Source organism: Zootoca vivipara, chromosome 9 (genome assembly GCF_963506605.1).
Source record: "Zootoca vivipara chromosome 9, rZooViv1.1, whole genome shotgun sequence".
NCBI classification, from domain to species: domain Eukaryota; kingdom Metazoa; phylum Chordata; class Lepidosauria; order Squamata; family Lacertidae; genus Zootoca; species Zootoca vivipara.
This window is the reverse complement of record NC_083284.1, coordinates 22,893,147-22,919,387: the sequence shown is the minus strand read 5'-3', so window position 1 is coordinate 22,919,387 and position 26,241 is coordinate 22,893,147. Positions and strand designations below refer to the sequence as shown.

The following is a 26,241-nucleotide window of genomic DNA, read 5'->3' as shown; positions in this document are numbered from 1 at the left end:
ATGGCTGGGGAGACTTCTTAAGGAAGACCACATTGCTCAATACTTGAACTCTATAATGAAATCATAGAGACCCATGTGATCTGCTAAAGTTAACTACTGAGAATTACATATATATATATTTGCAATGCACACCATGACAGGAAAAGCATTAATAACAGTCAACAGGAAAAGGCTTAGGGAAGCAGACCATATTCCTAAGAAAAACTGCAGACTGCAAAACATTAAAACAATTAGAGCAATGTACAGAGATGTAACTACAAACTAGGACCACTGGCTTTTCATTCTAAAAACGAAAAGTGCGAGGAAATTTATTTTTACACTGGCATATCAAGGCTCATAAAACTTTAAATACACTATCCATTCCTTCAGAATTAGATGAGTGTGATGGCACGAGGATGCCTGGCGACGTTTCGGGATTTGGAATTCAAGAAGAAAATGATCATTACGTACTTATGCAGTTCATTCCGTCACCTCTGTATCCTTCTTTGCATTTGCATTTGTAAGATCCCTGTGTATTGTAACACTGTGAAAAACTCCCGCACTGATATTGGCCAAGTGTGCATTCATCTATGTCTGAAACGAAAAGCATTGCATGAAAACTCGTGTGATAGCAATCATAAGGCACATTTTAAAACTGAACATGGAGTCATCAATTATCATTCCCTTGCTTGCTGAAATAGTGAAGCAAATCAGGAATAGGTAATCTGTGGCCCTCCAGTTATTGATGATCTTCTATTATCCCTGACCATTGGGCGTGCTGACTGGGACAGATGTGAGTTGAAGTCTACCAACATCAGGAGGGCCACAGCCAGGATTTAGGTTTGATGAGGCCCTAAGCTACTGGAGGTAATGGGGCCCTTTATATCCAGCTGTCCTTTGTCAACAGCAAATTGTCGCTGTTTCCCCCCCTGCTGAATATATGCTATATGGTGATTTGTGGGCACCCTTTATATAGAAATGAGAAAACCAGTGATATTTTAGGGAGCAGGCTAGCAGGCAGGGCCTATTACTTACATCATAGGAGCCTACACGACACAAAACACTGTTGCTGTATTTAGTTTTTATTTTATTTGTTTTTTTATCTTATATTTTGAAAATGTACATCCAGTTTTATTTCTTTAAATTTTGGGGGGCCCCCAAGAGAGTGGGGCCCTAAGCTATAGTTTGTTTAGCTTATCCGTAAAACTGGCATTGGCCACACATTTCCCATCCCTGAAAGAATTGTATTTATATTTTAACATACTGAAACACCAATCGTGAAAATAAAAAGCACAAGTTGACAAGCGATTGACTTTATCGGTATTCTGAGGCCCAGCCCCAACACTTGATGTTGAAAATAGTCTTTGGAAGTAACCCTTCTGGCCACAGCAAATGCTTGCATATTTTTAGTAAATGGTTTTTAAAGAGGCATTGGAAATTCTGTAGGCAGGCAACTGAGAAGAAATGGCTGAGACATTTTAGGCCATTCTAATTATAACTTACAAGCGGGAAAGAAAATAAATATATGGTTTTTTTTATTTAAAAAAAACCTTACGTCTAGTAATTCGCTTCATGAAAACATCAACACACTTCCAAATGCATATTAGGATGGGCAAAGTCCACTCTATTCAAATTGTATTTGGTTGACTACGTGGTTCCTCCATAAACAGCTGGAAAAAATATTGGTTATTTACAGGAGTTTGGCCAATGTTTTGAGGATTCCAATCTTTGGGGTGAAAGTTTTAGGAAAGTTTTATGTCTTCCACTGAGTCTGAGCATTGATCCATCTAGCTCATTACTTTCATCATCATTATATTTAATTTATCTACCGCCCTTCATCCGAAGTTCTCAGGACAGGACACATTAACTGGCAGCAGCTCTCTAGGCTTTCAGGAAAGGGTATCTTCCAGCCTCATCTAGAGATGCTAGGAATTGAATCTGGGACTCTTCACATGCAAAGCAGATGCTCTAACCCTGAGATACAGCACTTTTGCTTTAAGCACGTTCTCACAGTTCCCCTCAGGAACTGTGGTGTGGGGTAGCTGAAGAAGCTGTTCAACACTCCTGTTTGTTGTCTAGTCCATGGGTAGGCAAACTAAGGCCGGGTGTGTGTGCGAATTTGGCCCAATCGCCTTCTAAATCCGACCCACGGACGGTCCAGGAATCAGTGTTTTTTTACGAGTAGAATGTGCCCTTTTATTTAAAATGCATCTCTAGGTTATTTGTGGGGCAAAGGAACTCGTTCATTTCCCCCCAAAAAATATAGTCTTCAGGTATACTGGACGGCCTCGGTGCAGTATACCTGAAGGAGCGTCTCCACCTCCATCATTCTGCCCGGACACTGAGGTCCAGTGCTGAGGGCCTTCTGGCGCTTCTCTCGCTGCGAGAAGCCAAGTTACAGGGAACCAGGCAGAGGGCCTTCTCGGTATTGGCACCTGCCCTGTGGAATGCCCTCCCACCAGATGTCAAAGAAAAAACAACTACCAGGCTTTTAGAGGACATCTGAAGGCAGCCCTGTTTAGGGAAGCTTTTAATGTTTAATAAATTATTGTATTTTAATATTTCTGCTGGAAGCCGCCCAGAGTGGCTGGGGAAACCCAGCCAGATGGGCGGGGTATAAATAAAAATTATTATTATTATTATTATCCGCCCCCCCAAGGTCTGAGGGACAGTGGACCAGCCCCCTGCTGAAGAAGTTTGCTGACCCCTGGTCTAGTCCAAGTTATGAAGCACTGGGCCCCTGTTTGGGTGCTGAAGCATGGAGGAGTGGGAGCTATCAGCAATTTCAACACCAGAAGCAGTGACGCCAGCTAGATGACTAACAACTGCTACCATAGGGCCGATGTTTGCTCAATGGCACATATCGTCTTCTCTCCTCAGGTGGGAGTGGAGCCTAATGCATTTTAAAAACCTCAGTAACAGATTGTTCAGTAGTGATCAGCAATAGCAATGTTCAGGATTTCTGTCGCCAAAGAGTTCTCTGCGCCTGAGCCTGCAATAAATCCGAATGTGGACCTTTATTTGCACAGGAATTGTTGGGGAGCTCACTGTGTTACCAAAAAGTTTGTTATATGCACGGGCCTTCGCAAGAACGAAATCCTGCTGACAGGTCATAGATTATTTTAATGGATAAGGCCTACGTTAGCTATTTCAGGACTTTGCAAATTAGTTCACTGTGAAGAGCTTGTGCAGCAGCTATAAAAAATCTTTCCCTTCCACAGCCTCTTATCCCCTAAATCTCAGTAAATCTTAAATTAGTATTCTACCACACGCAAATCACATTGGAATCTGTCTCCGTTTTAAGCAGGCTGATTGGGAACGAGAAAAACTCATGACCATCGAGATGAGGTATCGGCTGTAATGCCAGTTACAGTGGGATCACAATGCTTTTAAAAAATTTAGCACTGAAGTAACTCTTAAGGAACTGAAGACAACTTCTGTGCAATTACAGAAAAACAGGGACTATGCCAGGCATCCCCAAACTTCGGCCCTCCAGATGTTTTGGACTGCAATTCCCATCTTCCCCGACCACTGGTCCTGTTAGCTAGGGATCATGGGAGTTGTAGGGCAAAACATCTGGAGGGCCGCAGTTTGGGGATGCCTGGACTATGCAGATTTGTCGATGTGCTGTCTGAACCGCTTTAGCCACCTCAGAGGAGTTTGTGGGCTTTGTAGTATTATCCCCAACCTCAAAAATGGGGCAAGTAATGGAGGCAACAATCCCAGCCCAATGTGAGGCAAAGTTTCTGTATTCTAAGGATGGAACTACACATTATGGGAGATATAGACCTGCATAGCTGCAACCAATTAAGTGGAGCTGTGCTGAAGATGCAGGGCTACTGTGTTTTAGGGTGATGGGTCTCATGATGGGCTGTTGTGCACATCACAGAAGGGAAGACTGCCATTGCCTCCTGTAATAAGTAGGCAGATTTGGAGTAACGTTATATTTTGCACACAGTTTTCTTCTAGGAATGCTTTTGTGATAAGCTCATTTCATTACCGTAGCACTGGTATTTGCCTCCAATGTACATCAAATCAAATCCTTTATGGCACTTGCAAATGTAGCTTCCAAAAGTATTGACGCACTTCCTGAATCGAGGACAGGTAACTCTCCCAGTGGCACATTCATCCACATCTACAAGTAGAAATCCATTAATTTCACCAAAAGGTTTAATCATAGTACACCCACAAGTATGTTCATGCGAGAAAACCAGAAGGTCAAAAATACTTTTTGGAAACCTCAGAGCCTAAGGCAGGCATCCCCAAACTGCGGCCCTCCAGATGTTTTGGCCTACAACTCCCCTGATCCCTAGCTAACAGGACCAGTGGTCAGAGATGATGGGAATTGTAGTCCAAAACATCTGGAGGGCCGAAGTTTGGGGATGCCTGGCCTAGGGCTTGCCGATCAGAAGGTCGGTGGTTCGAATCCCCCGACAGGGTGAGCTCCTGTTGCTCGGTCCCAGCTCCTGCTAACCTTAGCAGTTCGAAAGCATGTCAAAGTGCAAGTAGATAAATAGGTACCGCTACAGTGGGGTCCATGGTGCATGGGGTCACGAAGAGTCGGACACAACTAAACGACTAAACACCAACAACAGTGGGGTGGTAAACGGCATTTCCATGTGCTGCTCTGGTTCGCCAGAAGCAGCTTTGTCATGCTGGCCACATGACCTGGAAGCTGTACGCCGGCTCCCTCGGCCTATAATGCGAGATGAGCGCCGCAACCCCAGAGTCGGTCACGACTGGACCTAATAGTCAGGGGTCCCTTTACCTTTACCTTTTTATGCTCAACTTCTCTGTCTCTTCCCACCCATTTCTCCAAGGCTCCCCCCTCCCAAACTAAGGTCACATGCAAGACTTCCTTTTGTGCCACATTTCTAGGCACAGGACTGGACTTTAAAGCTCTGTGTCTGAGAGTTTTATTGTCCCAGAGTTTTCCCTGGGGAAATCCATGTTATACTGCTGAATCAGAGCAAAAGAAAACCAGATTTTTTGCAGATTGTTGTTTGCTCTGATTCAGCAGTAAGACGCAGGTCTGCACAGGAAAATGCCAGAACCATAAAACAAACAAACCCACAAAGCTTAGACATAGAGCTTTAAAGCATCTGTAAAACTGGATATAGGAGTAACACAGTTCAGTTTTGTTTCCCAAACCTGAATAAATTTTAGCATAGTATACAGTTACCCATGTGATTTTTGGGGAAGTACTGATTGTAGGAGAAACTTGAGGTGCGTTAACAACAGTTTTTGTTGGGGGGGCAGTAAGGGGAAGATGCAAAGCCTCAAACCCATGCTTAAAATAGGTGGTTTGTTATAGTCTGAAAGTTGTCCGACACATTTCAAGAACGATCAATCCTGGGGCAAAAGGTCTTCATATATATTACTCTGCTGAACCAGTTGAATAAACTCACTTGGGGAACATTCCTTCAGTCATTAAAATGTTCTTTCACAAAAATATTTCCTGAATGAATTGTTTCTGCCGAAGTACCAGGGTAAGAGATACAGTGACCCTTTGCTCCTGAGAAGATCATTCTCAAAATGTGTCAGGCAGTATTTTCAAAACTCCACTCTGAGACTTTGACCTTCCCCTCCCCACCCCCCCAGTGCTGATGTGCATCAGTTCATGCACTATTAGATATTGCCTTTAATTTTAGTTAAAAGTCACTGGGTGAGCTCACACAAAACACCCATGTATCGTTTGGTGCCGGGACATGGCCCTCCAGATGTTGCTGTACTCCAACTTCCATCAGCCCCAGAGCCAGCATGGCCAAGATTGAGGGTTTATAGGATCTGTAATCCAGCAACATCTAGAGCAGGCATAGGCAACCTTGGCTCTCTAGATGTTTTGGAACTACAACTCCCATGATCCCTGACCACTGGCCCTGTTAGCTAGGGATCATGGGAGTTGTAGTTCCAAAACATCTGGAGAGCCAAGGTTGTCTATGCCTGATCTAGAGAGACACATGGCACCCACCCTTAGTTTCGCTGTATCCAGGCTGATCAAAGTGTCAGCTCATGTGCTTCTCCCCTGCAACATATAACCTAAGTTGCCTTTGCAGATTACAAAGTGGCAGCAGGATTGCCAACTTTTTAATTAGCTATGCTCTTGTTAGTTTATGAGGAAAAAAATAAGTTGGTGAAGGCTGCACTTGGGAGTAAGCTTCCTTGATCACAGTGCAAGTTACTTTCAAGTACACACACAGAAAGGATAGGCAACAAAATACAGAGACTGTCTCAGGTAAAAATGGGCAGTTTTAAGCACGTGCTATTAGGGTGTGTACACCTTCGGGGTGAAGTCAAACCATTGGAGAGTTCCAGTGCCTGCTGTCGCTGTAGAGACCAATACAGGAGAGACATGTTTTGTTGCAGCTGGGGCAGATGACAGCATGTAGCATGGCGTTTTTTTCTCTGCACTCCTCCCAGTGATCACTCCTTCTCTGGTGACTGCTGTGGATACATGATCTGACTGACTGTCTCCAGGCACTGTGGTCATTTGCAAGGGTGTCAGCTCTGCACGTGTTGTCAGCTATCATGTCGCATTTGCGGACATCTTTGTAATGCAGGGTTGGTCTGCCAAGGGACCTGGTGCCTGAAGCCAGCTCCACATGGAGCACGTCCTTGGGGATCTGTTCTGTGGACATGACCAAGCCAGTGTAGATGTCACTGAGTCAGGAGTGTGAAGATGCTGGGAATGTGAGCTTGGGAGAGCACATTTTTGTTTGAGGCTCTGTCCTGCTATGGTATCCCCCAAATCATCACGATGCAGCACATGTGGAAGGCATCAAGGCGTCGCTCCTGGTGAGTGTAAGCTGCTTACGACTCACTTCCATAGATGTCTTGCCTCCCACCCACCAGTGCCAATGGGCAACAACAACCACTCCTGCCCAGAATTTCCCAGTGCGCATGAAAGGGAGAAATAACACGCTTACAACTTTTGACTTACCTACGCAAGTTCTACCATCAGGAGCTAGTTGCAAGCCTGGGGAAGGACAACGGCACCGAACCTCCCCTTTCACGACATCACAGCCGTACTGACAGTTTGCCATTGAACACGAGAGAGCGTCTGTGGGAACATCATACAAATGAAATTATTTCTTATCATCAACAAAATTTCAGAGGCTTTGTGAGATTGGGCAAGGGAGGTACAGCTCAGTGGTAGAGCATTTGTCTTGCCTGCAGAAGGTCTCAAGTTTAATCCCTGGCATCTCCAGGTAAGGCGGCGAGAGATCCCCTGCCTGAAACCCTGGAGAGCTTCTGCCAGTCAGTGTAGGCAATATGGAGTTAGGTAGACCAATGGTCTGACATACAGCTTCCTATATTCCATTTTATCAAGGTGATCCAATATAAAATTGCACAGCAGAGGTAACAGGAAAGGTTTTGTTTGATCTTGCCTACTTTGTGCAGGAACCATCCTCAATCTGGTGAACCTCCAGGTGTTGCTGGACTAAGACTGCCATCATTCTTGACTTCTGGCCAAGCTGGAAGGCGCTGATGGGAGTTGTAGTCTAAAACAACTGCAGGGCACCCAGTTGGAGAAGGTTGTTGTACAGCAAAGCTCCAGTATAGAGGGAGTCCATTATTCAAATGACCACCCTATCCTGTGGTGATTGTAATTGTCTGTAATCTTCTGCCAAACAGTCCCAGGTAGTGATATGGGGAAAACATGCGACAGAATGGCAATATCTGTAGCCACCCTATGACTTTCTGTACATTGAAGTTACTCAAGAGGTTGGCTGCTGGGTTTTTGCAGAATGGATCTTTCAGTGAACTGACTAATGAAAAGCAATTTCCATTCTTAGGAGAAACTGGTATGCTCTTATCTGAAACCCTCCTTCTAAAATCTAATCTCTTGGCTGTAGGGAAGGTTCTGTCATTCCCTCTCCCATTCTTGGTGTGGTGAAGTATTCAAAATATTCACTTTTGTAAAAGGAAGGAAGAACCTGGCCACTGAGGAGTTTCCAAACACTGTTTCCAAACACAGAAACCAGCAGGCACCTGACAGTTTTAGTGAGTTCCGTTTACATTGTACAGTAACACACAGCCAGGTATGTTGCAGCTCTCGCCGAGAACAACATTCCCAAATGAGCTGATTGTGAGTAAAAGAGAGGCTGTGCATGTGTGTCTCGTAGAAATTCAATTTCTGCGTACTCCAAAATTAACTGACCTGATCCACATCACCCAGACAAATATGTGAATTGGAAGCTACAGTAATTGTCCTTCCTACTTCTCCAAATATTGCCTTTCAGTTCTTGGCTCAAAAACCCAAACCAAAATGCACCAAGAATGTAGATTTTAAGATAAAATAAATTTTGAAATGCATGCATTGACAAAGTACAGTAGAACTTAGTTACATACAGCTCGTGGCAAAGTACATGGGCTGTATATAACTAAGTTCTACTGTGAGTAGGGTCATTGAAATTAAAGGACCTAAGTTAGAGTGGCTGGGGAAACCCAGCCAGATGGGTGGGGTTTAAATAATAAATTATTATTATTATTATTATTATTATTATTATTATTATTATTATTAGAAATGCCATTTAATTTCCGTTGGTCTACTCTGCTTATGACTGACATTGGATACAACCCCATATTTACACACACACACACACACACACACACACACACACACACTGTATTCAAATACTAATTTATATTTTTCATGCAATTCCTTTTTGAAACAGAATAGATTTATTTATGAACATGGGCTGCAAAGAAACTGCTCTGTCCATCCCATATATCTTGCAATAATAAAATGGGATGAAATATTCCATTTTTATTGTTTGCTTTTCCAGTTTAGCACACAGTTCATCCTTTACTCATGGCAAGGTTTTCTTTAATCAGTTTAAAAAAACCAACCCTAAGCAGAAGGGTCTTGACTTACTGGAACATGATCCATCTGGCATAAGCATGTATCCATTGAGACAATAACACTTGTAGCTGCCATAGGTATTCATGCACCGGTGTTTGCATGGTCTTGGTTTCAGACCACACTCATTGAGATCTAAAAAGGGCACAGAGGGGAGGAATCAAAAACAGAGCAGGCATTGCATATTGGCATCTTTAGAATCGCAGAAGATGGTAGTGATAGAGTTCTCTTAAACCAGACCAGCCTTGATCCTAAAATGCCCCTTGCAATATATCCCCATACCTACATATAGTCAGAAGGACAGTCTGTTTGCAGTACTTCCAATCCCATAACAATAGAGGCAATGCACACTCCCCACTTCCATCCCACATCAATTATCCCTGCCTGTGTAGCCGTAGTCAAGGCTTTTGCTGGCACCAGACTTAACCTGCATCAGTATAAACAATTCATAAGGTCTGGGCTGGTGTCAATCATCATCATTATTAAAGCTGACTGGTTGGGGAGAGGATGAGTTTTAAGTATGGAGTGTATGGTTCAGCGTCCCTCAGAACAGGGACAGGAAACCTTTGTCTGTCAAGGGCCACATTCCCACAGGGCTAATCTGTCGGGGGCCACCTGCCAGTGAATCAAAGTCAGCATGGGATGGGGCCAGAATCAAAAGTGTGTGGAGTCATCCCTTTTCTCTTTCTGCCATTTGCTCTTCTTTTCTGCCATCCCCTCCCTCCCTCCCTCCCTCCCTCCTCTCTCTCTCTCTCTCTCTCTCTCTCTCTCTCTCTCTCTCTCTCATCCCTTTTCTTTCTCTCCTTTTCTGCCACACCTTCCATTTTTTTTATCTCCCTCTTCCACCACCCCACTCCCAACAGACTGAAGGGAGAAGGGCAACTTAATTTTTTCCAGAATATTTTTAGGACTGACATTCTATCAGTCCTAGGATAGATTTTGGCTATAGATAGGCACGTATGACTCGACTGCTCCACTTCCTTTAAAATCAAGTCCAGCTAAACTCTATAGGTTAGAAAGCAGATATTAAGTGAAGAACATAATCTAAACCCAGTAGATAGAGTAGGTTCATATCTGTTTCTCTCCCAAATAATGCAGTGGCTTAGTAAAACTAAATCCCAGTCCACCTGTTGTATTGTTTGCATCATTCTACTGAGCTTTGAATCTGACACCATCTGGCATAATATATTTTGGTACTCAAGTGTAATGATATTGGCTAGCTATTAGTGGCATAGTCTAAGAATAAAGTGCACATACTTTAAGTGTTTCTGCTGGGAAGTGTATTCATACTTTGTTCCAGGAAGCCTCTATAAGTTGCTGGATTTTAATTAAATATGTACAAAATATTTTCGCTGGCTTTACTCGATCGCTTCACCAGCAAGACAGTGCGAGCATCTAGTATAGTGCTAGAGTTTTGTTTAATGTTTTGAGATTCTCTTCTTGCAAAACATTCTAGAAACTTTAGGAAGATCCTTAAGGTCACATTTGTTTCCCCACCACTGGTGTTCCATTCACTGGCCAAAAGCAATACAAGGGGCTTAATTAAGGGTCTCCATTATAATTCCATTAAATCTAAACAAACATTGTGTGATTCCTTCCCTTCCGCAGCCTTAGCTTCTTCTGGGAAATGGTTTACACTTTCAAGCTATATTTGTAACAGCTTTCCCTCTGCCTTGTTTTGAACACATAGTACACGGGCAAGTCATCAAAACCCTTTTACAGTTGTTGTGGGTAGTTTGTTGTTCTTTTTGCACATTTCTTATCATATCAGAAGCATATTCGATATGTCTGTGTAGCAGGTTTTGCTCTGTGACATTTCTCTCAGTGGTTTTCTCTTCCATTTGAACTAGCTAGGAAATGCCAATGTTTGCATGTGCCTTGTGAGTACCAGGTATGCTGAAACGATGCAATGGACACCTGAAAAATACATCACCCGGAACTACCTTAGCGTAGTTGCATGGGGTGGCTGAAAATGTTGATGGACCTCGGCTACCACAGACCCTAACCAGAGGCCATACTGGCTCAGACCGATGGGAGCTGGAGTCCACAAACATCAGGTTTCCCTTCCCTGTTTTAAAATATATTCTCCACTTCTTCAACCATGGCACAGCTTCCTTTCTTGAGAGGGAAATGGCTTCCATCAGTGGGGCAGTGAGAGCAACCACTATTTTCTCCAACCATGCCCCTGGAAGGATAATATATCATGACTGAATCAGAGAACTAGACACTTTAAAGAGGGACATGCGCCCTGTGACACTCTCAACTTTCATCAACCCTGACCACTGGTCACGTTGGCTGGAACTGATGTCCAACCACATCTATAGGGCACCATGTTGTCTACTGGTACCCTGGTGTGTGAAATCATTTCACAAATGTTGCACTGGAGAAATGTATATATTTCTCCAGGTCAACAAATAATCCTTTCAACTGTCCTGTAAGTTAGATCACTATGATTATCCCTAAATGCCAAAGAGGGGGTGTGTGTGTGTACGAGGCTAAAAGAAAGAGAGCAGCAAAGAGAGAAAGGGCCATATATCTTCACGGAGGAGAACAGTGTTTAGCCAGGAATTTCCTGGGTGTTTAAACAACTCAATCTCTTAGCCACTACACTTCACAACTCATTTTACATATGGTTTTATATTTTGATGTTTAGGTTGAGGACTGTTTATTACTGAGCAGGTTCAGGCTAACATTAACATTTAGCTTGGAGTCAGAGAAATGCAAGACTCTTAATAAATTGGCACGCACATGCTATGTTTGCTGAAAAGGTCAGGAAACGTCATCTTTTGTCTATTTTTTATTTCACGGGCTCTCTAAACATTTCACTTAGCACAATTTCTCTCTGGACAAAAGAGGGGAAGAAGTGTAACCCAGCAGTCTGAATCTTCTCAGATGAAAAGTTTCAAAGACTTTGCAGAATCTTTTCACAACATCTATCGCAACCCTCCTTGCTTCTTTGCTCTTTGCAAAACTTTTAATGGGAGTTAAGAGGTTTTTTGTTTTTTTAATGAACCCACTTATACTCCTCTCTGAGATTTCCGTTCATTAGTTCAAGTTAAACAATTCAACAATGATGCTGTTCACACTCATTGGGGGGGGGGGTAGACAACCAACAACAACAATAACAATGATGCTAGAATAGTGTCACCGTCAAAGCTGCATACTGAAAAGCTTTTAGAGCAGGTTGGATGCTGCAGCACTTTGGAAAAGCAGTCTCAGATATAAGCGCAGGCTGCTAAGCTTGGACATCACATTGCAAGAAGAAAGACAGTTAATGTGAACACATGAAATACTCCAGAAAGACAATTGCTTGTGCGCTGCTATATTTGCATGAGAGCTACGAAGAGATAAGCGAGACTCCTCCTACAATAATGTGGTGTGCTGTATGTAATAATGAAATATTGTTTGCTCTTGAGGATATAATTGCATCCCTACTTTTCATTATTGGTCTGAAGCTGCTTCCAGACATGCATTCCGGGTCAGCATCGGGAGCTGGCATCAAGGGATACCTGCAAAGTACCACAACCTGTTGGGTGCCCATCTCTAGGCCCTGGAGGTGCCAAATCCTGCGGCTCTTTTTCTTTGCTGTGTCTACCTGTTCACCTGCTGTCTCTAAGCATGGAAGCAGTGACAAGGGTGATGCAAAGGTGGAATGGACCCAGGGGAAGAAGACAAATTGGCAGCAATGACAATGAGGAGGAGGAGAGCCCCCTCAGAGAGGTGAGTCCCCTAAAGGAAGCTTCTTGCCCAAGGCCCACCCCCAAAAACTAGCACTGTGTCCTCTTTTCACACAATTAACTCTGCAGGTTCCCAGTGTGTGGAGGTGACAAGTGTAAGGAGGACACAGCCTGGGGCTGTTAAAAAAAAAGCATAGGGAGAGATTCATGTCACACCTTGTGTCACATAATTCCATCCAACAAATGGCTTTGACACTACTGAGAAGACCAGAGGAGGAGATGATATAGTGTGAATTGCAGGGGGAAGGGCAATGGTCACAATTTGTCAGCAATAGGTGATCCTGGACTGAAGTGTGGGTACGATTTTCCCAACAACAAAAACACCCGCTTGAGCAACATCACCCTTCTCTTGACCTCCTTTTGCAACCACCACCAAGGAGCCCTAGCCAAAATGCAGCACTGCTCAGGAGCTTTCAGATTTTGACCGTCAACTTCAAACTGTACTGTGCCAGCGAGCATCGCAAACAATCAGAAGCAAGGATCTGTGTGGCTTGCTGCAACTTTTAAGAATTAGTTGTTGCAGGCTCTGTCTTGAAAGACAGTGGAGTGGGCCTCTGGGGGGTGAAGTCAAATCGCTGTTTTAGCAGTACTGAAGTGGCCTCCCTGGGGTGCAAGCCTGGGCAACGTGTTTAGAGGTCCTCAGCTGCCCAGGCAACAAGCCCCCCCCCCCCTCAGCCTCTCTGATTTGGTCCAAAGGAAAGCAAGGCAATATGTTTGGTACCAGCTTGGCTGCAGGAGTTGCCAGAAGGAGGCGTACAAGATGCCATCCGTTTGGGGGACTCCAATCCAGATTTGTGCAGAGTTTACTCCTTTCCCTTTTCTTCTCCTGAGGCTACCCCACAAGGCAGTGGAGATTTAGGATCAGAGTTTTCCTGCTCCTAGATGGGCTATCTTCCCAGGTTGATGCACCCCATCTGCTCCTTGCTTCCCTCTACAGTGCGTGCAGAAAATGCCTTCTCGACCGTTGTTCTAATACCAGGTCAAGTTATTTAACCATCCATCCCAGTGCTGTCTTCTCTGCCTGGGAGTGGCTCAGCAGAGTCTCAGGAAGAGACCCTTTTCATCCTCTGCTGCTCGACCCTGGCATCTCTAGGGAAGAATAGAAATACTCCTGCTTGAAACCCTCAGGGGCCATTCCCAGTCAGTGTAGGCCAGGCACCCCCAAACTGCGGACCTCCAGATGTTTTGGCCTACAACTCCCATGATCCCTCGCTAACAGGACCAGTGGTCGGGGAAGATGGGAATTGTAGTCCAAAACATCTGGAGGGCCAAAGTTTGGGGATGCCTGGTATAGGCAATAGTGAGATGGATCAATGATTTGACTTCAGAAACGGCAGCTTCTTAATGTCTACTTATGCTCCTAACTGGAGATTCAGTAACTGAACATGGGTCATTCTGCATGCAGAACATGTGCTCTGCCACTGAGCTATTATTAATATTAATGCCTATGTCAGGATGGCATGTAATGCTGTAAGTTGCAAGGCTGCCTATATTGGCCATGTCTCACTGCCATTCCCACAGTACCTGTTATATGTTTTACATACATTAAACATCTAACCCAGACATTAATATCTGTGTCAGAACTACCCCCATATTAATTATTATTAAATAAAATTATTCATCCTATTTCAATCAGACTGTTTCCTTAACCAATGCAGGATTTGGGTTTTCTTGTGTTTTGTTTTTAGTGCTTTGGTATTTTATGGATTTGTAAGTTGCTTTGAGACTTAGTGAAAAGTGATGAATAAATGTAAACAACAACAACTCTGGCAACAGGCTGTTTTCTTGGTTTAAAAAAGAGCTTAGAAAAAGCAGCATGTATCGTAAAAGATCTGAGTAGGAAGGGAACCATGAGAGCAAGTGAAGAGAATTGTCTAAGGTCAAGCCTTTCCAGGAGAGAGAATTGCAGCCTCAAGGAAGTGTCAAAGCTTGGTCACTTTGCATGCCAATTATATTGCAGGCTGGGCTTTCACGTGGCAGCCAAAACAAGTTCCTTGTCCTTTCAGCACACTTGCAAGAGGTTTCATGGTGGGGGTTTAAAGCCGTGCAGGTGGAAGGAACGCACCACCTGAAGTAAAGGATTGTCCTCACCCCTCCACGGGAAATGTGTTGCATGATGATCTGGAGGGCTGAAAAAATGTGGTTCACTGGGCCAGTCGTGTGAGGTTGCATATGGGTGGTCAGCTTCACATGTTGAGGAGAAGGCATAGCAGAAGTCAAAAGACTGAGACCCAGTAAAACAACATGGCAGTGTATTATCTCAAACACCTGTATGTGCAGGCATGGAGCTCTGGATCAGGAGAATTTTAGGCATATCCCGTTATAGACCTTCACACTGAACACCAAACTACAGATTGCACATGAAAAGTCTTTTGCATGTAACTTGTGCTTCCCTCCTAACCCAGAGGTGGAAGTGGGGAGAATCAGCAGCTATGCATGGCTGTTTAACCCTTTCTTTGCATACAGATTCTGTCCACCCAGTATTCTCTCCCTCCCCAACAGTTTAAAATCATTTCCTCTGTGGTAATTCCAAAAGCAGAGAGGACACTAGCTAGTGGGTGAGTGGCCTGCCCTCGGGGAAAGCTGTTGCAGGGAAGAATTAGTGACCGCAGGCCAGTAAACTTCTCAGTCTCCCCACCAGCTGACCCTCTTCTGCAAACATCCACCCATGGCTCCACATGGCTGCTATCTTAGCCAGTAGTGCACCAATGGATCCACGGGTTTGCCTCCTGGTTCTACAGCAAGATTTGTCGAAGTCCTGCTGATTCTTTGAACTGTGACTATTTCAGATTATTAGTTTTTCAAGTGAAATGTAAGCGACCACTTATATGTCATAAAAAGAGGAAATGCATCACCACCACCACCATCATAAAAAAGGAATGACACTATAAATAGAATGCAATAGAACTGCAGAGTTGGAAGGATCATCTAGTCGCAACCCCCTGCAATGCAGTAATATGCAGCTGTCCCATGTGGAGATTGAACCTGCAACCTTGGCATTATCAGCACCCATGCTCTAACCAACTGAGCTCTCTCCCACAGGATTACTAGAAATCAAGTAGAAATCCAATACGTCTTGTGGTGGGGAAGTCTGTTACCAGGTAACCTGTGTGCCTGCTTAGTCTATTCTCCAGGGGTGAATGGCTGGTAGGCAACTTCAAGACCCCCACTCTCCATTCTTCTGACTGTCTTTAAGCCAGACATGGGCCAGTCAAATAGAGGACTGTCCTCTGCAAAGTAAGATACATGGCTACCATACATATGTGTTATGGCAAAAACAAATGTGAAAGTCACTGAGAAAGTACAGGTTAGATTTTCTGTTTTATAAATGGACTTTGGCTACTCACTCAGTTTACTATACAATCCTATGAGAACATCTACGCATCTGGCCTCACTTCAGGTAAAGGTGTCTAGGATTATAGCCTTAGGCAGCAGATCTAATGCACACCCTCTACCCTTAAAGGTAAAGTTACCCGTGACCGACTGGGGTTGCGGCGCTCATCTTGCGTCATTGGCCGAGGGAGCTGGCATACAGCTTCCAGGTCATGTGGCCAGCACGACAAAGCCACTTCTGGCGAACCAGAGCAGCACACAGAAACACCGTTTACCTTCCCACTGTAGCGGTACCTATTTATCTATTTGCACTTTGACGTGCTTTCGAACTGCTAGGTTGGCAGGAGCTGGGACTGAGCAATGGGAGCTCACCCTGTCACAGGGATTCGAACCGCCGACCTTCTGATTGGCAAGCCCTAGGCTCAGTGGTTTAACCCACAGTGCCACGTGAGTCCCACCCTCTACCCTTAGGACTCTACATATCCACCACAGCATCCACAGCCCAGTTGCTCACAGTATCAGCTGCGAGAAGTGGGAAATTTTAATGTCTTCAGCTCAGCGAAGTAGGGGAAAGGAGAAGAATTTGGAAGTCATGTATGGCCTTCCAAGTGCAATCAATTAATTAATGCAAGCAATTGATCACATAAACATCATAATTTCATTTCAGAGTTCTGTGTTTAGTGTGCAAGAAATGGAAATAAATGTTAAATGTCCTGCCTTACAAAAAGGAATTGTCTTCTACTTGTTAATGAGAAGACGCTTAAGTGTGTTTAACACACAAACACTTGCACATATGTAAAACTCTGTTATAAAGGGAATGCACAGGAATTGTAGCCTTTTGGGATTATGACAATTATAAATGCACTGAAAATAAATTGCCACCGACAACACCATCTGGTTAGAGCTGGACAACTCCATCCGATCTCATTTCCAGCAAGAGAACTTTTATTTGATGAAGGTGTGATAATAATTTGGGTAGACGTTTCCAATTCAGGAAAGGCCATTCATATTATAAAATGACATTGACCTATAATAGAGCCAGGCAGTGGATGCCAAAGAAAGCAACAGTAATTACACCCATCCGGCTGCTTGATGTGTGATTTGCAGCTCTGCCTTGTAAGTACAGTTTGTTTAAAATATAGGCAACTCTTTGCAGCCAGGGCTAGAGGAGTGAACAACTTCCTCTGGTCAGGTAGGATGCTGGGCCCTATTGCATCATTCTGCCTGGACACTGAGGTCCAGCACCGAGGGCCTTCTGGCAGTTCCCTCGTTGCGAGAAGCCAAGTTGCAGAGGGCCTTCTCGGTGGTGGCGCCTGCCCTGTGGAACGCCCTCCCAACAGATGTCAAAAAGGAAAACAACTACCAGACTTTTAGGAGACATCTGAAGGCAGCCCTGTTCAGGGAGGCTTTTAATGTTTAATAGATTATTGTGTTTTATTTTTCTGTTGGAAGCCGCCCAGAGTGGCTGGGGAGACCCGGCCAGATGGGTGGGGTATAAATAATAAATTATTATTATTATTATTATTATTATTATTATTATTATTATTATTATTATTGCAAAGCTCTAATTAATTCCTGTTGAAATCAACGAGAGGAATAGCATATCAAAGCCATTGGGCATGAAGGTAAATGTGTCTTTATGTTCAACATGCAGGTTTTTGACAAATGTAAATAGTAGCAGTCCAAACACAGTCCCCACACATCAGCTGATTCTATTTGCATAGAATTTTAAAACACCCGCAAGTGACATGTAAAGAAACATTTAATGCCATGTCTAGCCCATATTTGGCCCTTAACCCTCTCCCCTGAAAAGTCTCACTGGAAAGCTCCCCATTGAAATGAATTGGAGTCCTATGATTAAGTAGCAGATTTGTCAACAGGATGCCAAGTATAATCTAAAATCATCAGCAGGAGCTTTCTTCTCTCTGTTGAGCTTGCTTTACAACAGCTCCTCGGTTTTTGATATTTCAAATTGCTGCGGACCTACAGTATTTTTTTTTGTGGTGGGCACTTCTGAGAGCTGAAGTTCTAGAATAAAAGCAATACATAACGACATATCTCCCAAAAGTAAAACAATATATATAGCAAAGTGCCTGTAAGACGGAGAAAAAGAAGGAAGCAGCGGAAATGAGGTCACAGGGAGGTGTGGGCTTAGATTCCCCATGAATCTGTCAAGGAAAGATTCATATATCCAAACAAATGAGTTTTAAAAAGCATTTAGGAATCATCATGCCATCGGAGGATTAGTAACTCTCAGGGAACACAGTTCTGTACAGCACCACCTCACTCAAATTGTCAGGTTTTTCTGAAACACTCGCTTGCTTTTCTGTAATAAGCTTAGGAAAGCTTTATCAAGGCTTGCTGGAGAGAGTGGCTGTGACTTCCTTAAGTACCTGGCAGTGCTCAGCACTAGATAAAATAATACATTGGGGAGAAGTGAATAAAAATAGTGCAATACGTTGACAATACTGGCCATTTTAAACAACACTGTTATTTTTCATTATAATATGACTGGGGTCATTGTGGGTAGTTTGCTATTACAAAGTGAAACTGGAATTATTATTATTATTATTATTATTATTATTATTATTATTATTATACTTTAAATTAGTATAAAAGCAAGGTCCTTGTTACCTAAATCAAAACCAGCATTTTAAGTTTTAGGCCTTACAGCTGACCTCGGAAAGGAACCAATCTTGTACCTCTAAAGCAACTATTTGCTTAACTTTTTTAAAATACTCTCATAAAATGGATTGTGCTGGGATGCAGTAACAGCAGCTCCCAAGTGGGTGTCTTTGAGAAGGGTGGAAGCTCTAATTCAATTCAAGTAGGTGATTGGTGCTGTGATTTTCATGTAGAGAGACCTAGAAACTCCAGTTCATACAATGCAGCTGGCAGGAAATGACCGCCATAGATATATTTCCGCCAGTTCTTCTTGGGCATCACCAAACCAGAGATGAGGGCTGTAAATATACAAACCAGCCTTGGCCCTGCTAAATTCAGCAGTATGTCAGCTGACCCAAGGGCAGTTGAAACTTGAACTAACTGCAGAACATTTAATTCAAGTTTCAATTGCTCTTTTCAATACCATGAAGCAATACCACATTTCTTAAAAGAAAATAAATCTTACCTTGATTGCACGTTTTCCCAGTGTATCCTTGATGACACTTGCACTTGTTTGGCCCAACGCATTCACCATGTTTACATCCAGGCTGACATACAGCTGTGAATACACGTAAGCAGACTTATCACTCCTTGTTGAACTGAGGTGCACAAACATTATTTGATTATAATGCATTTGACGCAGTGGTCTTATTCACATGAAATGCTATGCCAAACCATGGTTTAGTGAGACTTACTGAGCAAATACCGTGGCTGGTTTGCTCCTCCTCTGGGCCTGTTGCTGCCATGCTACCCTGAGCTAAGGCATGGTATGAACCTGGGCTTGTGGTTTGTGTCACTCCCAACAATCCATGAGCTTGTCGTTTGTTTACAGGTTGTGGTTTGTTTGGGGGGATGTGCCATGAGCCCAAGTTTGCATATAATGCTATGCCAAACCAGGGCATAGCGCCAGAGACATGAGGAGCAGCAGCACAGGGAGATGATGGAAGTAGTTGTGATCTGCACTCCAGGACTCGTGGATTTCCTCACCCTTGCTAAACCATAGTTTAGGTATCAATTATACAACAAGCGTAACCGGCTGCTATAATCAATCATTAATTTATAAACGTATAACGCAGAACAACTTAAATAACACAACCATAAACGTAATATCACTCGCAATTCAATCCAACATCAGTTCAATGTATTCATAGGACATATAAATTGGTTCAAATGTACTTCCAAATGGATGTGTAATACTTGAGGGAGCGTTACTTACCTGGAGTTTTTCAGCTAGTACTTTATCGTGGAAAGCAATTTGCTCACTGAAGAAGCCAACTTTGGCGAAACAAGGCACATAACCTGGGTAACCTTGCCTTTTGCTTTTGGATACTTTTTGCTTTCGGATACTCCCTTGCCACCTTCATAGACACGTCTCGTCTTCACCTGAACGCTCCGCCGCCACCTATACCTGTCACCGCGCTTGGACAATCCATTCTGTGGAATAACCGCTGACATCGTCAGACTCAGTATATTCCAAACTACATATTCCTGGTAGCGGTGAACCAAAAATCTCGAGTATTACACATCCATTTGGAAGTGCATTTGAACCAATTTATATGTCATATGGATACCCAATATGAACTACTGAATACCTTGAACTGATGTTGAATTGAATCACTAGTGATATTACGTTTATGGTTGTGTTATTTAAGTTGTTCTGCATTATATGTTTATAAATTTGTGATTGATTATAGCAGCCGGTTACGCTTGTTGTATAACTGATACTTGCTACTCGTAACCTAGGTTTGTGTTGTTTAGGGCCAGTGCGGAGTAAAGGAGAGAGTTGGAGCACAGAAGTGATGGGATGGGAAGAAGCAGGGCTTAATACTTCCCTGTTCACCACTTTTCTGCTACAACTCTCCCCTGCCGCCCAATATGCTTCCATTAAAATACACACAAACGGGGGGGGGGATGGTTAGCCTCACTTTTAAGCAACTTAATTTAAAATGCAAAAGATAACATGTGGGTTGCTGAGGGAATGTATTGTATGTCCGCTACAACTTCCAATGACACTATGAAGAACCAGTAAAAAAAGGACATAGCAAAATAATAGGCCTATGCGTGTCTACAACTAAGCTGCATCGAGTGCATTGGGATTTATGCCCAGATGTGACTGGGGCAACAGCCAGATGGGCGGGGTATGAATAATAAAATTATTATCATTCTCATTATCAGATATGTATAGGCTTGCAGGCTAAGTGAAGTGTGTATAGAGTTACAGCCTAAGTCCATACATTCATACCATAATAAGGTGATAGTTATTTATTAAAAGGAATGTTTAATATCTATCCTACAGATGCTTGCATTGAGTATGTTTTATGCATATTTCGGAATGTCATGCTTGAACTTTTCCTGCTATTAAAACTTAACCAGACATATCTGGACACACATCAGGTCTCTCTTCCACCATACATACATGATCCAGTGTTGGTTCATAATTTGTAGGCAAGGAAGAAGCTTCAGTTAAACAAAGAGTAGCCCTTAAAAGCTTCTCTAGACAGGCACTGCAAATGCATTTTCTTGTCAAAAGTATCTCCATGTATCTAGTATGGATGACACTGAAAACATGGAACTCGATAGGTTGGCAGTGCCATTTCCTGAATTTTCTATGAAAAGTTAGCATAAAGTATCACATTTCTAGAGTACAGGATTGGTGGGGGAACAACCCAAGGCAATGATTAAACTGCCCTTTCTGATTAAGGGACATATAACTATCCTAGTTGTACTATAGGTTTAAGTTTTCTTAATCCAAATATAAAACAATATGTAAGTTTATAAAACACATGCTTCGTTCATGAAACGTATTTTACTATAAAGCCATTGTAATGGTTTGATGTGCACATTTACAACCTTTTAATGTGCTTTCACAAAGCTTTGTTGCGGGCAGCTGGCCTTTAATCTTTAAGCAGCGCTCTCTCTCTCTCTCTCTCATATTGGAATGGCAGTGCCAAATGTTGGACCTATGCTTCCATATGCAATGGGGAGAAGCACTGGAGAACTAAACTTGTGGCCATCTTAAATAAAGCAGGTATTGGAGTTCCAATCACCCACCATATTATGGCATCATTATTAGGATTGTGTATGAGAAAACTAGAGCAAACAAACATGCTGCTGCTTTTGAAAATGGCTTTCATCCTGCACATACAGTTGCTTTACCAAAAAATAAAAATCAAGTCCCTGGTACCTAACAGCTAAGCTACTTACATTTTATGTAGCAGTAAATCAAGATTGCACATCAAGATAATATATGACAAACATTCCTTTGTATGGTACATAATGTTGGAACATCTCCAGGAAAGTTCAGTGCAAATTACTCATACACCGAAGTCTGAAGCAGTATTTCCCAAATCTTACGCTGCAACAGAGGCTGAAATTGGCTTCAAAAAATTAAGCCACCCTGTTGGATGAGTTCATCATTTTTTGCCCACAAGAGCTGGGAGGCTCCGGGGCAGATTTGATCCTCGTTCTCTGCCAATATTTTGTCAGATGCCATCAATCCAGGAGCCCTTGTTGTGCCTTGCATTAAAACCGACAAGTTTCTCCAACAAGGGAATCTCACATTCGCCGACATTGCTCAGAGAGCAGAATCGCATCCCTAAGCCTAGCTGACTAGGCAATGGAGACACCATAATGGAGGCACCATACATAAAATATGTATGCTCACCAGAGTGTGTCTGAAAACTCGACATGGCAAGTGGAGTTGGGGTTCCCAGTTTTCAGAACAAGTAGAAGGAATCAAACAATTGTTTTAAAATGTACACCATGTCAATCATGCCCCCTTCCTCTGCTTGTTTACTGGGAAGCTCTGCTAAATTAAACTGAACTTTCTTTCAAGAAGTATGCATAATATTTTAGCTTTAGGCTGCAATCCTAAACAACAACAACAACAAAAACTTATTCAGAAGAAAGTCCAATTGAATCCAGTGGGACTTGCTCCTGAGTACTCTATGCATATTTACTCAGAAGAAGTAAGTCTTGCTATACTTAATGGGTCTCACTCCCAGGTAAGTGTGTATGGGTGTTTGGTACTCACACCAATTTCAAGTCACAATGAGGTTAGACCTCTTTAATAAATTATCTTGTAAATATATTACAAAACATATTAATAGCATCCATAAAGGAATAAATTAAAGGCTAATCATTTAAATATAAAGTCTGTGGGATTATATATATATATATATATATATATATATATATATATATATATATATATATAGCTTCCTCAAACCCGGCCCTCCAGACGTTTTGAGACTACAATTCCTACCATCCCTGGCCACTGGTCCTGCTAGCTAGGGATCATGGGAGTTGTAGGCCAAAAACATCTGGAGGGCCGAGTTTGAGGGAGCCTGGTATATATTGTCTACATTAGCCATGAAATACAGTCATGAAGTGCTTCTATCACCCTAAAATAATAAGCAAAGTAATTACATGCATATTTCCTGTTGGGTTGTTATATCATTCTTGCGCTCCATGCATGACTTAGAGATCACGCCTCCAAAACACCATCTTGCCAAAATTATTTCGAGAAATATGTTCAGCTAACCTTTGGGCTGGCACCTTATCCTGGCTATTCTCTGCCTTAAGATGTAGAAAGCTGCAAAACAAATGTCCATAAAAAGCAATTCCAGCTTTTTTGTTTGTTTGTTTCCCTGCAAGAAGGATGGACTTGGCTTGGATTTTATCAACTTGCTACATTCCCGGTGACTTACACATATTCAACATTCAGAGCTTTTTTTCTGAAATAAAAAAAATAAACTGGGACACGTTTAAAAATAGAAATGTCTTATGTCACTATCTTGTTATGAGACGTTTGCAAACAGATGTTGCAATGCACTCTCTATGGAAGTTACAAAAAGGAATGATGTTGTGCTATTCTTATTTCACCCATCAAATACTTCCAAGTAAACAGTGAATAGGACAGTGTTTCCCCCCCACTTCCAGCAGCAAAGGTATGTACCATTCCACAGTCCAGATGTAAATCATTTTACAGAACAGTGTTGAGTTGTGGGTTTTTTGCCTTTAAAGAGACAGTATCCCTTCATATCCAACTATAATAACAGATTTTCCCCTAATTGTCTTCAGGGTGCTAACTCTGGTTAAACTGACATCACTTGCAATTTGAGTAGATTTTTAACAGTTGGGGACCAATAAAGGAACCAGCCGTCTTTTCATTTTGGTTTTCATTAAACCTAAATAAAGCTTTTGGTCCACAAACCTTTTCTCTACTTCTATAACGACAGATCACGTGAAAGGCCATACTGTAGAATCAAATGGAAATTAGATGAAATATTTTTGGCTTCAAATACTCTGCCATGCCTCAACAGCTGATTGTAGTATTGGATTATTTAGAAACATGCAAAATATCAAGTCCAGATTTTGTTTTATTGCATTAACAAGATGGGATTGCAACACATCTGGAGTCTAAGAGTTTGACTTCAGTATCACTTGTGTGAGTTTAAATTCAGATCAAGAGGAAGTTCTGACTCAAAGCCAGACCCTGATGAAGCTCGGGGTCAACTGTTCCCTTCCACCCTTTCAGGGAGTGTGGCCAGCAAGGATTTTCCTGCTCTGCATTGCAACATGCACCCCCTATATGTACACCATATTGTGTGAACCTTCTGTCCAACACTGATGGAACAGTTTGCCAACAAAATACAGCAGCAAATTGTTTGGGGGGGAAGTTTAAAAGAGGCATGCCTGCATGGCATTTTGCCACCTAAAATATCTGCTACTGAAGGCCACTTTTGCTGCTTGGCACATGCCTCTCTGTGTTGGTGCTGAAGCAGCAGGATTGGATGGATATGAAAGGAAAAGCTAAGTCTCTTTAAGACCTAAATGTAGCACAGCACAAAACAATACAGCCAAATTTCACATATATACCTTTTGTCACAAATTTTCTTCGAAAGCAAATGATGCCAGTTACTTGTGCATGGGGGAAATGGGTCTCAGTTTGCATGGGAAAGGATACTGTTTCCTTAATACACAATTCATTCCTCTGCAGTGTTTTGCTTAAAATTACATTTTGCTATTTTAAAGCAACACGCTGGGGGTGGGGGTGGGGGTGGGAGCAGAACAGAATAGCAGAACCTCATTTTTTTGGCATAAACACAACAATGCAGTTCTGTACTATAGGTACAGCATAGTTAAAGATTCACAAATTGAGGTATAAAGAGTTAAAATAAGAGCCCCAAATTAAACAGCTCTTTCTTTTTGTGAGAAAGGTCTAGTCCAGGTCATCTTCAAGACCATCATTTAATTTCTACTTAAGAGTTCAGATTAGGGCATATTTAGTTATTATACAGAATTGCATTCATGTTGAAGCACACAGCGCCCCCCCCCAAAACAAATCATGGCTTCGCCACCCACACCCACCCCGATATCTGTAATTTATGAAGGAATTTCCTATGGGCAACACCCAAAAACAATCCCCACAATGAAGCATAAACATGCATGAAAAGGAATATAAATAATTTGAGATGGCAGAATCTAGCATGTATTTTTTTTTATCCCCAAAGCATAAAGGAGGAGCAGCAGTTTCTAGAGTGTTGTTTCTTTGCAGCTGTAGCAAGAAGGCAAAAGCATGCAGAGCCCTTGGTTATATAGCAGCATCTCCAGCACCCTCCACAATCGCTTTCGCAAGCTCTGAACTTTCTTACATGCATCCTACTGCAAGTAGAATATCCTGCACAGATTAAGAGTCACGCTCTTAATCTCAGGGAGGTGGGTTTGAGCCCCACACCGGGCTAAAGATTATTGTTAGTGGGTTCGACTAGATGACTCTCGGGGTCCTTTCAACTCTACAATTCTACGATTCATTGAGTGTTTTGTTGAAGAAGGCTAAGCAATGCAGCCAGTTATTACACTATATTTTCATTATCAAGGATATTTTTACTGTTGATGATTTTTTTTAAAAAAAAAAACTTTGGGTTGTATCCATTGTCATGTTTAGTCACTTAGCAGTATGCCTGCTCTGCTGGTGAAATGTTTGGCAGCAGCAAAAGGTTGCTACACAAGAGAATGCGTAAGAAGATTGCTGAGAACTTTGTTGCGCAACAGACTGTGCAACCTGTTGCACGACAAGTTTCCACTAGTGCAACTGTTGCACTGGATTTATCTGCCACCCATCCACTAGTGTAAGAGCCTGTTTGCTAGCAGACAGAGGCTATTGGATGCAGCCCTTTGTCTTATTCTTTAACCGTTAGCTCAATTGGTGTTAAAAGCTACATTCTGGTCCCTCAGGAGCTTTATCAGATGTTGCTCATTAGTAGTAGAAAAATGTCCCTGAAAGACAGCTTGCTCAATGCTGCTGAGTCTTCCCTGCAACGCATAGCCTCAGGGTCGTGTTAGGTCCTCTCTAAGTTCAGTGATGTAGTGGGCAGGCAGAGGAGAAGTACCAGAGCTTTTCTTCAGAGCTGGAGCAATGGCGCCCTCATATACATGGGCGTGGGGCACTCCACTTTTTCTGATAATGATAACCCTGTGGGGTAGGCTAGGCTCAGATAGTGACTGGCCCAAGGTCTGATCAGAGATGTGAACCCAGGCTTCACCAGACCAAGTTCAACAGGAAACCAGTTCTCTTCTTCAGCTTCCTATCCTATGACTGTCAGCTCATCCCAATAAATGAGATATTTATGCTACGCATTGCTGCTGTGTGTGTGCCTGTGT

At 42.7% G+C, this 26,241-nt stretch overlaps 1 protein-coding gene across 5 annotated transcripts in view; it reads right to left on the bottom strand.

The window, feature by feature from the left end:
* The window catches only part of NPNT (nephronectin), a 72,235-nt gene that overhangs the window by 21,192 nt on the left and 24,802 nt on the right, over nucleotides 1-26,241 (bottom strand). For 2 of the 5 annotated variants that reach the window (XM_035111822.2, XM_035111819.2), the window contains exons 3-9: nucleotides 23,120-23,170; nucleotides 19,043-19,135; nucleotides 14,671-14,763; nucleotides 8,858-8,977; nucleotides 6,920-7,039; nucleotides 3,980-4,114; nucleotides 451-573 (exon numbers count right to left, since the gene is read on the bottom strand). In XM_035111822.2, coding sequence (XP_034967713.2) covers nucleotides 451-573; nucleotides 3,980-4,114; nucleotides 6,920-7,039; nucleotides 8,858-8,977; nucleotides 14,671-14,763; nucleotides 19,043-19,135; nucleotides 23,120-23,170 — 735 coding nt within the window. The remainder of the gene's footprint in view (nucleotides 1-450; nucleotides 574-3,979; nucleotides 4,115-6,919; nucleotides 7,040-8,857; nucleotides 8,978-14,670; nucleotides 14,764-19,042; nucleotides 19,136-23,119; nucleotides 23,171-26,241) is intronic. The other 3 variants (XM_035111820.2, XM_035111821.2, XM_035111823.2) reach the window with 3 other exon arrangements.